The following is a 15209-nucleotide window of genomic DNA, read 5'->3' as shown; positions in this document are numbered from 1 at the left end:
TCCATTCCTTTATTATTATTTATCTACTAGTGACTGATGGGTTTCTCTCTTTTTTCCCACAACACTGTATTGAAGTATCACAGTGTTATTCCCAATATCATTTTAAAATTTTCATTGTTTTTCATTTTATGAAGGAAAGAATTTTATGACCATGTTATCCACTTTGTGGTAGGTACCACTAGTAGTATTTTGGAAAGTAAATGCTCATACAAAATGCAATAAATAGCTATATATCAATGCTTTTCAGATGTGGCTATATGATAACTGAAACTCTGCAAATTGCCTCTCAATTATTTTTGGATTTCAGACTTGCAGCTTGAAATTTACAATCCTTTGTAAGATTGCATTATGATTCAGCTATTTATTCTTCTGTTGATGAACATTCCAGTTTGTTGTCATATTCATTTCATTATTCAAAAAATCATAACTTCAAGCAGAATACCCAATATCATAAAAGTGAATAAATGTCGCTTAAATTAATATGCCTTCACTCCCCAGTTGTGTATCTTTTCTTCTTTAAAAATTTGAACATGAGTTGGATAAACACTTTGAAACTATTGTCCCCAAAAGAATATATATGTACAGTAACAATAACAGATTGTATTTTCTAGCCAGCAATTTATTATTTCATTAGAGATGGCCAGGAAGCTGATATTTTGTTCACTATTGCACTTATGTGAAGCTAGTATTATTTTTATAGACAAGAAAATAAAACCATAAAAATGAAGTTTAAAATATTTTTCCATGTTTAGTTTAGGCCATAAATATCTTCCACAGTCTCCTGGTGCTCTTGTTGAAGTTTCTTTACAGTGTGTGCCAAGGGGTAGAATTGTTCACTAGATCACCGTTTGAGGCATTGGTTAAGATCTTCAGAGAATCAGAATCGGATGCTAAGCTGTAATCTCTCTCTCTCTCTCTCTCTCTCTCTCTCTCTCTCTCTCTTTCACACACACACACACACACACACACACACACACACACACACACATACATATACACAGAGGTGGGTAATCTTGATGGGTTTTCTCACATGATTATGGAAGCTAAGTGGGGTTATGGTTGTCTGAAAGTTAGGAACTTAGACAATCCAATGTAGTCCGTTCCTAAATCCTGAGACAAAGAAGAGCCAGTGTTGTAAATCCTGGTCTAAGTGGAAAGGATTTGAGAATTGTGAGATGCCATTTAGGAAAGACTAAGGAATGCAAGTGAGTTTTCTGGAGATAGCCCACTCTCTTGTATGGCCTACTATGGGTGAGCTTTGAGATGCAGGGTGCTTAGAGACTTTATCACAGGATTTCTTCTTACCATGCCACAAACACAGCAACATGTTGGTGAATGGCTGATTTAATTCCTACAAGTAGTGAAATATACATATTCTACTCTGTTCTTTTAACCAGTTTCCTCAAGGCCTGTTTCATGTCTTTGTTCCTCAGGCTGTAGATGAAAGGATTCAGCATGGGGGTAACTACTGTATAGATGACAGTGACCACTCTGTCCTTTGTCACTGAGTAGGTGGATGAGGGGCGAATGTACACTGATATTATGGTTCCATAGAACAGTGCTACAACTGTGAGGTGGGACCCACAGGTAGAGAAGACTTTGTATCTTCCTTCTCCTGAGGGGACCCTCAGAACACTCCGAGTGATATAGACATAAGAGACAACAATAAAGATAAAAGGGCTCATGATCACAACAGATCCCTCTGTGAAGGCCAAAAGCTCATTGATAGAGGTGTCAGAGCAGGAGAGTGTCAGCAATGGCTGGACATCACAAAAGAAGTGATGAATGACATTGGGTCCACAGAAAGAGAGACGGCCCATGAGAATTGTGTGGGTGAGGGAGTGAAGATGAGACACTGACCAGGATGCCACCACCAGCAAGCGACAGCATCTGGGACTCATGGCTATGTTGTAATGAAGTGGATTGCAGATGGCAACATAGCGGTCAATGGCCATCGCAGCCAAGAGGAAACTGTCTGTAATACCAAAGGCAACGAAGAAATACATTTGTGTGAGACACTGGGCAAAGAGAATTGTCTTTCTCTGTGTCAGCAAGTTCACTAACATCTGTGGCACGATGACAGTGGTAAAACAGATGTCCACCAGGGACAGGTTGGAGAGAAAGAAGTACATAGGAGTATGCAGACGGGCATCTCTCTGGATGGATGCAATGATGACTGAGTTGCCAATCACATTGACCAGGTACATGGCAAGAAAGCTGGCAAAAAGCCATACCTGTTGTTTGGGGTCGCTGGTCAGTCCCAAAAGGAGGAATTCTGTCATGTGGCTCTGGTTTCCCCGGAGCATTGCTGTCCTGCAAGCAAAATGTATATAAGGAATGTTAGATGTGCATTTCGGCTTGTAGTCTTCAGCTTCATGGAGAAGATGCCTCATGAGGTATTCCAGCTCATGCATTGTGTAAGGAAGCCACTGATATTGGTTGCCATATCGTCTGTAATATGACTTCATAGAATTGGCATTGTGGAGCTTTGGGTTCACTTCCATTTTTATGATTAATTTTGTGGACTCAAATGAAATGTTTCAACTTTTGCTCTTTGTCCAGAAGACAATGCTTAACCACATTCTGTTTTAATAATAGGAAAAATATGTAGAAAATAGTCATTTTGTTCAGTTTCCAAATGTGTATCTATGACATCTCTTTGCTCTGCCTTATTTTACTTCTTCCTTCTCTGTGCCACATCAGTCTCTACTTAATGCTTCTGACCAGGGTTTTCCTCTCCCTTTGTAAGGACATCAGGGGTCCCAGGTGTTCTTTGCAGAAGTCCTATGCACATTGTAGAGATGTGTTCTTGGGTCAAACTCTTTTTGAGAAAAAAAATGTCATTGTAATTCACTTCATAGATTAAAATGTGGGGCCAAAGTTTAGGGTAGGAGTGTCTTGCTCTGGAAGTTTCCCATGTCAAGCAGGATGAGTAACCATCTGAGGTGACTGGGAAGGTGAAGAACTACTTCTTATAGGACTCTGTTTAATTAACATTGTGCTTGGTGTTCCCCACAGATGGTGTCTGATGTTCTAGAGTGGACAGTGTTAAGCTTAGCTAGAGAGGAAAAAGGCAGAGAAAAGGTGGCAAACCCAGGGTTAGGTACAGGATTATATATGGATGTGGAGATTGGATGGTGCATTACATCCAAGGATAAAATGTATGGGCTTAAAGTTGGGTTTTTAAAAAAGTTGAGTCTGAGAGACCAACACAGAGATATCAAAGCATAGAAACCTCAGAAGCCTTTTTAGCCAAAGGCTTAAGAATTTCAAAGACTTAGAGAAAGATATCAGGACAAGAAGAACCTTATAGCTTATAGGGAAATGACATAAAAGATAGATAGGAAATATACAGGAAGCCAGGCAGTGGTGGTGCACACCTTTAATCTCAGAACTTGGGAGGCAGAGGCAGGTGGATTTCTGAGTTTGAGGCTAGCCTGGTCTACAGAGTGAGTTCCAGGACAGCCAGGGCTACACAGAGAAACCCTGTCTAGAAAAACTAAAAAAAAAAAAAAAAAAAAAAAAAAGAAAAAAAAAAAGAAAGAAAGTATACAGGAGCAAACACCTCAGTAAATGTGCTTTTTAATAAAATATCCCAAAAGTATCTATGTACTGATGTAATAAAAATGAAGGTTAGGGTGTAAATGTAAGCCTTTGTCTCCAGGTGCTCAGCATGGGTAAGAAGATCTTAATTCCTTAGTCAGCCCAGGCAATTTAGTGAGATTTTGTATTTCAATAAAAATGTATAATGGCTTGAGAATGTAACTCCATAATAGAGTGCTTGTCTAGCATGAATGAGGCTCTGGGTTCAATTTCCTAATGAAAAAAGAAACCTCATAAACCAAACCAAGCAAAATGAAAGTAAAAAGGAGAAAAACCAATGTGTCCATTACAATAAAAAATGTAGAAAGTGGGGCTGAGAAGACGGCTCAGCTGATAAGAGCTGCTCTTCCAGAGGGCCTGAGTTCAACTCATAGCACCTACATGGCGGCTCGCAACTATCTGTAACTCAAGTTCCTGTGGATCTGACTCCCTCACAGGGACATATATGTAGGTCAAACACTAAATGTACATAAAAATAAATAAATTGTAAAAAACAAAACATGTAGAAATCCAAGAGCTTTTTAAAATATGGATTAGGAGGGAAATAGTAGAATGGGTAATAGGGAAGGAATTAGGGGAGGGGGAGGGTGTCAGATTATCCAAAATGTGCTATATGTGAGCAACAAAAAGCTGAACAACAACAAAGAATAAATAGAAAATGCTTCTTTTGGAAATTAAGATGAACAAAGACTTTAATAACATGAAATAGTGTGCTTTAGTGCAAGAACAGACAATAGACCAGTAGAAATTTTTAGATAAAATGTAGACCAGAATACACTTAGAAGCTGAGTTGATTTAGGAGGGTGAATGCACTAGTTTCTCCTGTAAGGTCTACAGCTTTACAGCCATGGATAGTTGGCTAGGTTTACAGTGTCTGGCATTGGTTCCTTCATATTGAGTCCTTAAGTCTAATTCAATAGCTGTTGGTTACTAATCAAAACAAACAGATAAGTATAGCTCTTACCCCTCAACAAAGAAACATTTTTTTTTTTTTGGTATGAGGTGAAAACCACTCTAGAGGTCTATAACTGGTCAAATTGCAGAAAATAAGTGACTGAGTCCTACTTAGCACAACTACATCACAACTTCCTAGATTTAAGGCTCATGGAACATCTTTGAAGAAGGGGCAGAAAGATTTCAAAGGCCAGATTATCAGAATGTCTGTTTCAAGATAGTATTCTTTATATGGAAGGAGTATTGCATCTATGAAATATCAATAGTTACTTAAATAAGGCCTGCATAATGATCATGCTACTTGATATGCCAATATGGATGGGGGAATTTCACAAAGCCTTAGCCCTAAATGGAGTTTCAGGTAGTTATATGATCTACCATGTGGGTGCTGGGAATTGAACTTGGGTCCTCTACAGGAGCAGCCAATTTTAATTTCTGAGCCATCACCCAGCCCTACATTTATTATTTTTGGATTAGTCGTGGTTTAGGGTAATGTTCAAGAAGACAGAAATAATGAAAAATTCCATTCTCTAATTTAAATATCCCCAAATTCTAATCAGGATCTCAATGTACCACTGCCAACACAAGATTGACATTTGTCTAAGAGCTTATGATGGCTCTAAGAAGCCACTGGGCGAGGTAATGTTTTGGTATGCTGGAAAAACCAGTTTATTATATCAAGAATAATTAGAATTCAAATTATAATAGAGCTGGAATTCAAATAGATTATGCCTTCCATACAATGTGTGACTCTATGGAGCATACAGAAAATGAAATATAGGTGGATCTATGAATTCAAAGGGGAAGAACACTGGCCATAATGGTATATGGCTTCAATACCAGCAATCAGCTAGTAAAGGCCCTAACTGTAACCCTGACCCTAACACTAATCCTACCCATAAGCCTTACACTTACTGGAACCCTCACCCTAATCCTATAAAAGACCATTTGTTTCCTATTTAAAACAATTATGAGCAGTTTCTTTGTACAAGCATTAGGGAGACTGGGACAATCAGTGCTCACATGTGCTAATGCAGTACTTTTTAGGAGACAGGGAACCTTTAGTGCCTTCATTAAAACCCACATGCCAAAGTGTGGCAAAGTAACAAAGAACAATGTCCTATTAGTGAAGCCAAGCTACTTCCAGAGTAGAGATTGTCAAATGCAGATTCAACTCATAAAAATATACTAAGTTACAGGGTAAAGATTACATAACACACTTATCCTTACCCTTACACTATACTTGCCCATAACCTTGAAATTAACCTTACTGTTACTCACTAACCCTCCCCTTCACTGCCTACTCCCCATCCCTACTCCAACCCCAAACCCATTTTATTCCAAGTAGGAAGAAAATATCTAGCATTTGGTCTTAGAATCACGATGAGTACAAATAAATCCAGGCACAGGAGAACAACAGTCAGATGTGAATAAAGAATAAAACCTGGTGAAGAAAAACAAAACAAAACAAAACAACCCCTTTAAAACCAAAATATCCAAACAAAACCACCACCAACCACAAAACCCAACCACCAAACAACAACCAAAACCCAACCTTAATACAGACTTCTATTCCTACCACTACCTCCACTCCTACAAGTTTCTCTGCCTTTCCCCTTAGCCCCAATCCTACTCCTACCACCAACTCTGCTGCTACAGCTTTTCGTCCCAGCTGCCTTATGCTTACCTTTGTACTTTCACTTACACTGTCCCCTACCCAACTCCCAGGCTTACCTTTGGGAAGGACTATGAGGCTGATTGACATGATGGAATGAAAGGTTCTAAGTGTTTTCTTTAACTACCCCAACTCCCATGTCTACCCCAACCCGTATGCCTACACCTACCCTTATCCTTACACTTATACTTAATCTAATCCTAATCTGGACCTTAACCCTAATGCTAACACTTACCCATACCCTTACCCTAACCACAACTCTATCCCTAAATGTAAGCCCAACACTACCCGTACCCCTTAACCAATACCTAAATCTATCCCACTTTTACTTCTGCCCCAACCTCTGCACCTATACTTTAGAGACGACACCTCTACTCCTACCTCTACCCTTAACCTTAACCCCAACACTAATTTTTACTATTATCCTTACTCTGTCCCAAACCTAATTCTAACTCTAATCCTTACCATAACCCCAACCCTAGCCTTAAACCTAACCCAAATCCTAACCTTAACCCTAATCATAAACCCACCATAAATATAAACAACCATAACCTTGAAAAGACATTAAGTTTCATTTAGAAAAAAGAAAAAGAACCTCAAGTCTTAAATAGAACTCAGGGTATTTCTTTTTCCATTTCGTTCCCCAAAGCATGAGCCCACCAAGAACAGAGGTACCAAGCCATCCAGCTCAAGTATGGTAAGTAAGGAGAGTCTGCCATCTTCTAAATCATAACCTTTGATACTTTGAAATCTACATAAGATGGATTGAAATTCAAAAGTGGAACCTACTAAGCCTGGGAGCAGAAGCTAGCCAGCCTCTCAGCTGACATCACTGCTTCCTGGTGATATTGGTGTCATTCTTTCTCAGGCTAATAGATCCAGAATCCACTCAAGTTTGGGTTCCATTTCAGGAAACTAGGGACAAAGAGGGACCTCCCCATGTGGTAAAGCATTTTTATGTTACAATGTAAAATCATGGGGAACAGAATATAACATGTGACTCCTGGACTAATATTATGAACTATCTTAGAACTTGTCTATTTCATAAGTTTACAAATTGTGCTTCCTCTGAGACTCAGGGCACACCTGGGAAGGACTACAAGGCTGATAGAAATGATGGATTGAAAGGTTCTATTTTTTTTTTTTAACTGTGGAAATTGTATTTATGTATTTCATGTATTGAGTGACCATATAAGATATAGTATGAGGAAAAATTAAAATAATATGCTTTTTTGGTCTATGTTTTAAGCAAGATTCTTAGACTGTCATCTAGTCTGGCCTCAGATTTCTATTTTAGCCCAGAATTTCCCCAAATTCTTGATACTCTTGCTGATTACAGGTGTATATCCCTGTGCTTGATGATATTAATATGCTTCATTAAACAGAAAAAATTGAAGTTCAGTGAGGGAATGATTTCCCTGTGGTAACCTATCAGTTGGAATGTTATGATAAATCAGCCTTACCAGAAGTTTTCTCTCTTGCATGAGCACACGGTTCATGTTTCTCTGAAGGTGTTTTGGGATGAGGCCATAGAATGTGGAGCTTTCCCCAGCAGTTCTGGGTTTATGGAAAAGTAGATAGGGGCTTACAGAAGCTGGATTTTGCCTGTTATCTCCATGACTCCTACCATTTTTTCCTACAAAGTATTAAGACTCTTATTAAAATTAAATCCTTCCTATATTATGTAAGTATGAAGACTGTAGTATTAGAAGTTTTAGGATCATGCTCCAACTCTAGGAAGGATAGCCAAACAACTTGGTCTGTAGTCTCAGCCATGTTCTGCTCCAAATTTCATACTTGTAAAAAGTGAGCATCCTAAACATAAATAATTTCCATCTATAAAATGCCATGATTGTAGGACTAGTGGGTAGTAGTGGGGTTAAAGATAATGAATACTTACTCAGATAAAGGTTGATGACCTCCAGGGTACCCAATTAATTGTCCAGGCATCTTCACATCAATATCACTGGTAGTGGTGATTATAAGAGGAAGAAGGGATTTGAAGACAAAGCTTTTATGTCAGGCTAGAAAGTAAAAGTCTTTTCAGTCTTGATCTGTGAGATGAGACCTTTTAAGTTTGTGTGTGTGTGTGTGTGTGTGTGTGTGTGTGTGTGTACACCTGTAGAGAACACATTTTTCTTCATCTTTTCACCACTCTTCTCTCTTCCTTTAGAGTAATATTCTTTCAAATGTGGCTCCAGACATGAGGAATGTGTAGCTTTCTCCCACCAGAGCTACCACCACTGGCCTCTTCAGATTTCATTAATGGTGAAGAAGCAATGGGGAGCTGGAAAGAGATTACTTACCCTTCACATGACTTCACTCCAAGGAGACAGTTATTCCATCTACCAACCCCAGGGATCTCATTAAGAAGGGAGACTTGTGAGAGTAGACCCCATGGAACCTCAGGATTCACAAGTTTCTTCACATCTCAAATAATTAGTGGTTTGCTGTTATTGAGATTTTGAAGAAAACTGAGGTACATGGAAAAGGGTTAGGCTTGGGGATGTTGCCAGAGAATGTCTATTGCTGTGAGGAAAATCCTGAGAGAGGAGATCCCTGGACTTGAGTCAGTTAATGAGAATCTGTGATTTGGGGCAGACTTGTAATTTCTCTAGAATTCAAGGTCTTCATCTAGAGGTTTAGTAATATAAGATATAAGAGATGACTGCCTGGAGAATCAAACAGCCTCAGAGACAAGAACGTGTTTACATGATGGCAGTCAACTGAGCAGTTATGTGACACTCTGCAGACGTTTAAAAGTATAGTGTTTTTATATTTTCATATATTTCTTAATTTTGACATTATAGTATAATTACATCATTTCCCAATTTCTTTGCTTTCTCTAGCACCTCCCATGTACCCTCTTGCTCTTATTCAAATTTATGGCCTCTCTTTCTTTAATTTTTGTCCAGACACACATTCCTAAATGCATAGCTACAATTTTCTCAGTTTATATCATGTTATTTTATGTACATTCTCAGGGTTGACCATTTGGTATTGGATAACCAGCTGGTGTGCCTTTCCCTGTGGAAGTCTATTTTCTCCATGCTGAACAATCCTTAGGTGCCTGTAGTTTTTGGTCTAGGATTGTCTTCTTGTAAGTGATCCCTCTCCCAATATGTTAATATTGGAAGTTAATATAGTTAGTATGTCTTCCAGTAGTTAATATGCTTATTGGTGTTGTATTTGACCAGGTCATGTTTAGGCAGCCATGTTGGTGAGACTTACTTCATTGCTCTATTCATTCTGACATTTCTAGGAGACATAGTCTCACAACTAACTTCCTGTGCCTCTGGCTCTTCCAACCTTTTTTGCCTCCCTTTCTGCAATGATTCCCTAGATACAGGATATGTGTTGTAGATGCACCAAATGGGACTGGGCTCCATAACTGTGCATTCTGATCAGTAGTTTTCTGTAATGCTTCCCATTTGTTGCAAAGAGAAGTTTTTTTTGGTTGAAGGATGACAACTACACTTATCTATGGGTAAAAGGATAAACAGGTATTTAGAATATAGTTAGGGATTATGCTAGCTCATTGATGTGGTAGTTATGGGTTCTCACATAAAATGTATGACTATATTTATTAGCTTAGAGTAGTTGCCTAGTTTCTGGTACTAAGCATTCTTTCCATCTTGATGAGTCAGTCTTAAGTTCCTTTAAAAAGTTGTTGGTTACTGCTAAGATAAGTGTGCCACTACTGCACCCTTATGGTTATTATACCAGCCTGGAATCCTTTTTTCCTCTCTCTATTGTTGTGGCTCACAGGAGTAATAGCTGTGTAGGACTGATGGTTGCTTTCTTCTTTTGAAAACTTGCATGGCGCCTTCTGGTACCATAAGAATGGATTTGCAGGGAGGAGGCTTTCAGTTCATCCAGCACAGGTCCTTTTGACTTGTGTCTGAAGTGCATGGCATCTTTAGCATTAGGGACATACCTTTGATCTCTGTGGGGCAATGGCATGATGTCTTGGACAACTCTGACCAATAACTCATAAAAAGGCTTTGCATGCCAGTGTTGGGAGTTTTGTTAGAGAGTCTATGGTTCTTGGGTGGAGCATTGTCAGCCTAGATGGGAAATTTGTATATATGTGTGTGTATATATATGTAATTGGATATTTTCTTTATTTACATTTCAAATGTTATCCCATTTCCTGGTTTGTCCCCTAAAATCTCCTACTGTATCCCCTCTTCCCCTGCTTCTATTAGGGTGTTACCCCACCCACCCACCTACTCCCACCTCCCTGCCCTCAAATTCCCCTACACTGGGACATCGAGCCTTCACAGGACCAAGGACCTCTCCTTCCATTGATGCCCGACAAGGCCATCCTTATATGTGGCTGGACCCATGGGTCATTCCATGTGTACTCTGGTTGGTGATTTAGTCCCTGGGTGCTCTTGGGGGTCTGTTTGGTTGATACTGTTGTTCTTCCTGTGGGGTTGAAAACCCCTTCAGCTCCTTCAGTCCATTCTCTAACTCCTCCATTGGAGACCCTGTGCTCAGTCCAATGGTTGGCTGCGAGCATCTACCTCTGTATTTGTCAGGTTCTGGCAGAGTCTCTCAGGAGACAGTGATATCAGGCTCTTGTCAGCAAGTACTTCTTTTCTCCACAATAGTGTCTGGGTTTGGTGACTGTATACGGGATAGACCTTCAGGTGGAGCTGTCTCTGGATGGCCTTTCCTTCAGTCTCTGCTCTACACTTTGTCTCTGTATTTGCTCCCATAAGTATTTTGTTCCCCTTTCTAAGAGGAACAGAAGCATCCACACTTTGGTCTTCAAAAAAATGAAAATTTTTATTTGAGCTACATATGAATATTTATATGTAGACTTATTTGTACTATAGGTAGATAGTATATTATTTATAATGTTTTCAGATATTCTTGCTGTTATTTTACCTCTTCCCCTTTTTTTCTGTTTTTTTTTTTTTTTTTATCTCCAGGTCTCTAATTTGAGTCCCCTTTTTAAATTCACATTCCCCTTCAGATCTCTTGTAACTTATTATTCCTCTCTCTATTGTTCCCCACCCCATACTCTCATTTTTTGCTTTTCACAGTTACTCCAAATTATACACGTCAATCTAAGAAACAGGAGCTATAAATGGTAGATGACAGAGAACCTGTGATTGTTTTTCTAGATCTGGTTTATCTCACTCAATATTATCTTTTCTAGGTCTATTAACTTACCTACAAATTTCACAAGTAGTAGTATTCTATAGCATATATGTGCTATATTTTCATTATCTAGTTGTCAATTGAAGGTGTTGATTTTTGTACATGTGGAGACTGAGGTTCACTTTTATTGGATACATTGACAAAAAGACATAGTTGAGAAACTATGGATATAGTTTCAAATCTAGAGATACCTTATTTTTAAAACTTTTACTCATTCTTGTTTGTTGGGCAAAGAGTATCTTTAATGTTCGCCTGGTGTTTTATCCTCCAAGGTGCTGACTCCTCATCAGGTGTGAGCTGTCCTTATTATCCCTTGTTCTGGTGGTGGTGACTCAGCTGTTTCTCTACTGATCCAGTGGCTCCATTAGAATATGATTAATCATGTCTCATCAGTGAAATTACTATGCTTTTATTGAGAGAAAGAAATCCAGTGCTGATGGTAGAGTAAGGCAGGGCTAAACAAATAAATTACTGTTCTTAAAGCCAAAGGGCTTAACTTTGTAAGGTAATGGAAGATATGATGAAGAATTTATTTACTTAATGTATGTCAGAACTTATATTCTAACATGTCTCATATTGAACTGAGCATTAAAAAGGTATCACATTAATAGATTAATTGGGAATTGTACAAATCTTGTAGATGGCATTATTTAACTGGGAACTGCACACATCTTATAGATGGCATTATGTAACTAAGAGCTAGGTGGGATATAAATGAATTCCAGGTGAACCTGTGCAGATATGAAAGCTATTGCAAGTTGCATTTCATTTCTTGCTTGCTGGTTATTTCCTGATTACTGAAAGATGACAAAGAGAAGCAATGGCAGGAACTTTGATGTTGTACCTTAGCTTTTCCTGTGTTCCATTCCACACCATATATTTCTTGCTACATCTTTAAGGCCAAGTGTCTTATGTGATACTATTAAAAAGGTTCTGACCCAGAAGAACTGGCATTCGTGAGATTTTAATGAATTTGAGAAAGATGGAGATAGATAAATGGATGGATGGATTGACAGACAGGTAGAGAGATAAAGAGATGAATAGACAGATGATGAATAGCTGGCTGGCTAGCTGAATTAATGAATGGGTGGATGGATATATGGTTGGATATATGAATAAATGAGTGGATATATATGTAGATGGTGGATAAATGAGTGGAGATGGGTCAATAGATAGATAGATGGATAGATGGAAATGGATAGATGATAGACAGATACACAGGTAATAAATGAGAGTTCGTACTTTAATACAGTTCTGTAATTGTCATTAATATTTTCACTAAATTCTTCTGGGTGCCTTATAAGAACATAGTCAGATCTCATTGAATTCCTTTATTTGGATGGAGTCTTGGGATGCCTGACTAGTAAGTTCTGGTCATAAATGGTCTGAATTACTTCTGCACAAGAATACTTACTTGGCAGCGAATTCTTCAAGAGCTATTCTCATCTCAGACTAGAATGATGACTAATGGCCACCAAGGTGATGTGTAGTTTTTTGGTTTCTTAGAAAACCTAGTTATGTTCTATGGATATGTTTTTGTTTTATTCCCAGTTGTAGGATAAGATTCTTCTTCACAGCAGGTGATTATGATTTGCCTTGTGCAGTAGTAGTGTCATGGTTTTGCCAGCTGCCAGTAGTTTCTGTGAGTTTGTGACATTTTGGATTCTAAGAACTTTTGAGAGGATATAAATATGAAAGCCACAAGAGTGTTATGGGTGTTCTGAGAAGCCATCGGTGCTCTGAGGCAGCTGTTGCTCCCTCTGCTGCTCTCCTTGATGCTGCTGGTTTCTGTTGTTTCATTTTCTGGATTTCTGGTTTGCTATTGCAGGATTGCCGGGTTGCTGGATTGCTGGACTGCTGGACTGCTGGATTGCTGGATTGCTGGATTGCTGGATATTCTGACTTGTCCTTAGGAACCTGATGCCTGTAATCAGCAGCAAGTCTTTTCCCTATTTTCTCACTAATTTCCTTTCTCTCCTACCTGGTATTAGGGGTTGGAAGAGACTAGGGTGGCATAGGGTTGGAAGGGTGATAGATAGAAGAACCCAATAAAACACCTAAGAAAGAATGCTAGCAGTGCTAACACCACACTCTTGGATTTCTTGACTGTTCAGAATAATTATCAGTTTTATACTTTTCTATGATGGTCATACACTGTAAATCTGAAGTAAAGTGCAAGATTAAGGTTTTGTGATTTTTTTCTTGTTTCATTCCATAGCACAATTTTCCTGAATAACATACATTGTATCATACAGACTATGAAAGGGATCCTGTTGACAATTCTAGACTTGAAGAGAAAGAAAGAATTAAGTATGTAGGTGAGAGAATTAGACATGGAGAGTTTGCAGTGTCTTGATACTTGGATGTTAATAAGTAGAAAAAATATTTTTAAAATATAGTTTCTCTACTTTTCTAGCTGTGATTTCTTTACACAGCTAGAAGCTGATTGAAGAAGCCTCACAAAGCTTTACTCCAATATTTATTGATTCTACATTTGGGTGAGTTTTACTTTACTGAAAATGTTCTGATCATTTCTTCATCTTTTGAAGCAACCCTTGTCAAACATCAAATCTCACCCTGACTACTTCCTGTAAGAAGTCCATTTCAACTCTACACCAAATCTGCTTATATTCCTCAACTGAACACTAACAGTAATCTGTAACATCATGAGTATGTGCATTGTTAAAAGTATTGTTATTCCAACAATATGAACTAACTAGTACCCTCAGAGCTCCCAGGGTCTGAACCACCAACCAAGGACTGCACATGGAGGGGTCTGATTGTTCTGGCAGCATGTGTATAGTAGAGGACTGCAAATTCGATCATCAATAGGAGGAGAGGACCTTGGCCCTGTGAAGGTTCTGTGCCCCAGTGTAGGGGAATGCCAGGGCCAATAAGTGGGAGAGGGTGGGGTGGCAGGCATGGGGAGGGGGGAGGCAACAGGGGTTTGTTTTTGTTGTTTTTGTTTGTTTCTTTGTTTTTTGGAGGGGAAACTGGGAAAGGAGAAATTTACATGTACACAAAGAAAATATCTAATTAAAAAAATGTATTGTTATTCATACATAATACTTATTGTACTACTGGGACATTAGACTATTGATAAATACTGGGCACCCAGTAGTCATGATGGGGAATTAACATGTATTTTCCTCAAACCATTGTTAGAAACCAAATATTTTTTTTAAGGTCAATGCTCTTATTGGGAGTCAATGCTACCTATGAGGAAAATGTATAGAAAGAAAGAATAGACTATCGATGTCTTAGATTATATATCAACTATGACAATATCCTGTTTTTTAAAAATAAATTTATGGTGTGTGTGTGTGTGTATGTGTGTGTGTCTGTGCCTATGTCTGTGTATGAGTATGCTCATATGTGTGATGGTACCTACAGAGGCTAGAGGAGGGCATTGTTACATGCCCCTGTGAGACACCTGACATGGGTACTGGGAACTGAACATGTCCTCTGCAACAGTACATTTTTAATTACTGAGCCATTTCTACAGTGCCTCATTTTGATCTGTCTATGAGTGAACTCTATCCATTAACTTCTTCAAACCTCTCTTCATATCTTTGTTCCTCAGGCTATAGATGAAAGGATTCATCATAGGTGTCACTATTGTATACATAACAGTAGCTACCCGGTCCTTCACCACAGAGTACATGGACAAAGGCCTAAAGTAGACATAGATGATACTCCCATAGAACAGGGTCACTACAGTGAGGTGGGAGCCACAGGTAGAGAAGGCTTTCCACTTTCCAGCTGCAGAGGGGATCCTGAGCACAGTGACAATGATTCTTAGGTA

The 15209-nt window shown here is 38.8% G+C and overlaps 2 protein-coding genes across 3 annotated transcripts in view; both read right to left on the bottom strand.

Moving 5' to 3' along the window:
* Positions 1-877: 877 nt before the first annotated feature.
* On the bottom strand, positions 878-2306 carry LOC116091955 (olfactory receptor 1L6-like). Of its 2 annotated transcripts, XM_031373374.1 has the most exons (2): positions 1395-2306; positions 878-895 (listed from the first exon to the last, which is right to left on the bottom strand). In XM_031373374.1, the coding sequence occupies exons 1-2, from the start codon at positions 2304-2306 to the stop codon at positions 878-880; spliced, it is 930 nt and encodes a 309-aa protein (XP_031229234.1). The 2 variants fall into 2 exon arrangements, with proteins under 2 accessions (XP_031229234.1, XP_031229233.1); XM_031373373.1 differs by lacking the exon at positions 878-895 and having other exon boundaries at positions 1377-2306.
* A 12621-nt stretch (positions 2307-14927) lies between these two features.
* The window catches only part of LOC116091623 (olfactory receptor 1L6-like), a 1094-nt gene continuing 812 nt past the window's right edge, over positions 14928-15209 (bottom strand). The window contains exon 2 of the mRNA XM_031373194.1: positions 14928-15206. Within this exon, the coding sequence (XP_031229054.1) occupies positions 14928-15206 (279 nt within the window). The remainder of the gene's footprint in view (positions 15207-15209) is intronic.

Source organism: Mastomys coucha, unplaced genomic scaffold, assembly GCF_008632895.1.
Source record: "Mastomys coucha isolate ucsf_1 unplaced genomic scaffold, UCSF_Mcou_1 pScaffold15, whole genome shotgun sequence".
Classification (NCBI taxonomy): domain Eukaryota; kingdom Metazoa; phylum Chordata; class Mammalia; order Rodentia; family Muridae; genus Mastomys; species Mastomys coucha.
This window is presented reverse-complemented; position numbering and strand designations above follow the sequence as displayed.

Excerpts from the sequence above, each read along its gene's own strand:
- LOC116091955 (XM_031373374.1), bottom strand. The coding sequence starts at position 2,306 with ATGCTCCGGGGAAACCAGAGCCACATGACAGAATTCCTCCTTTTGGGA.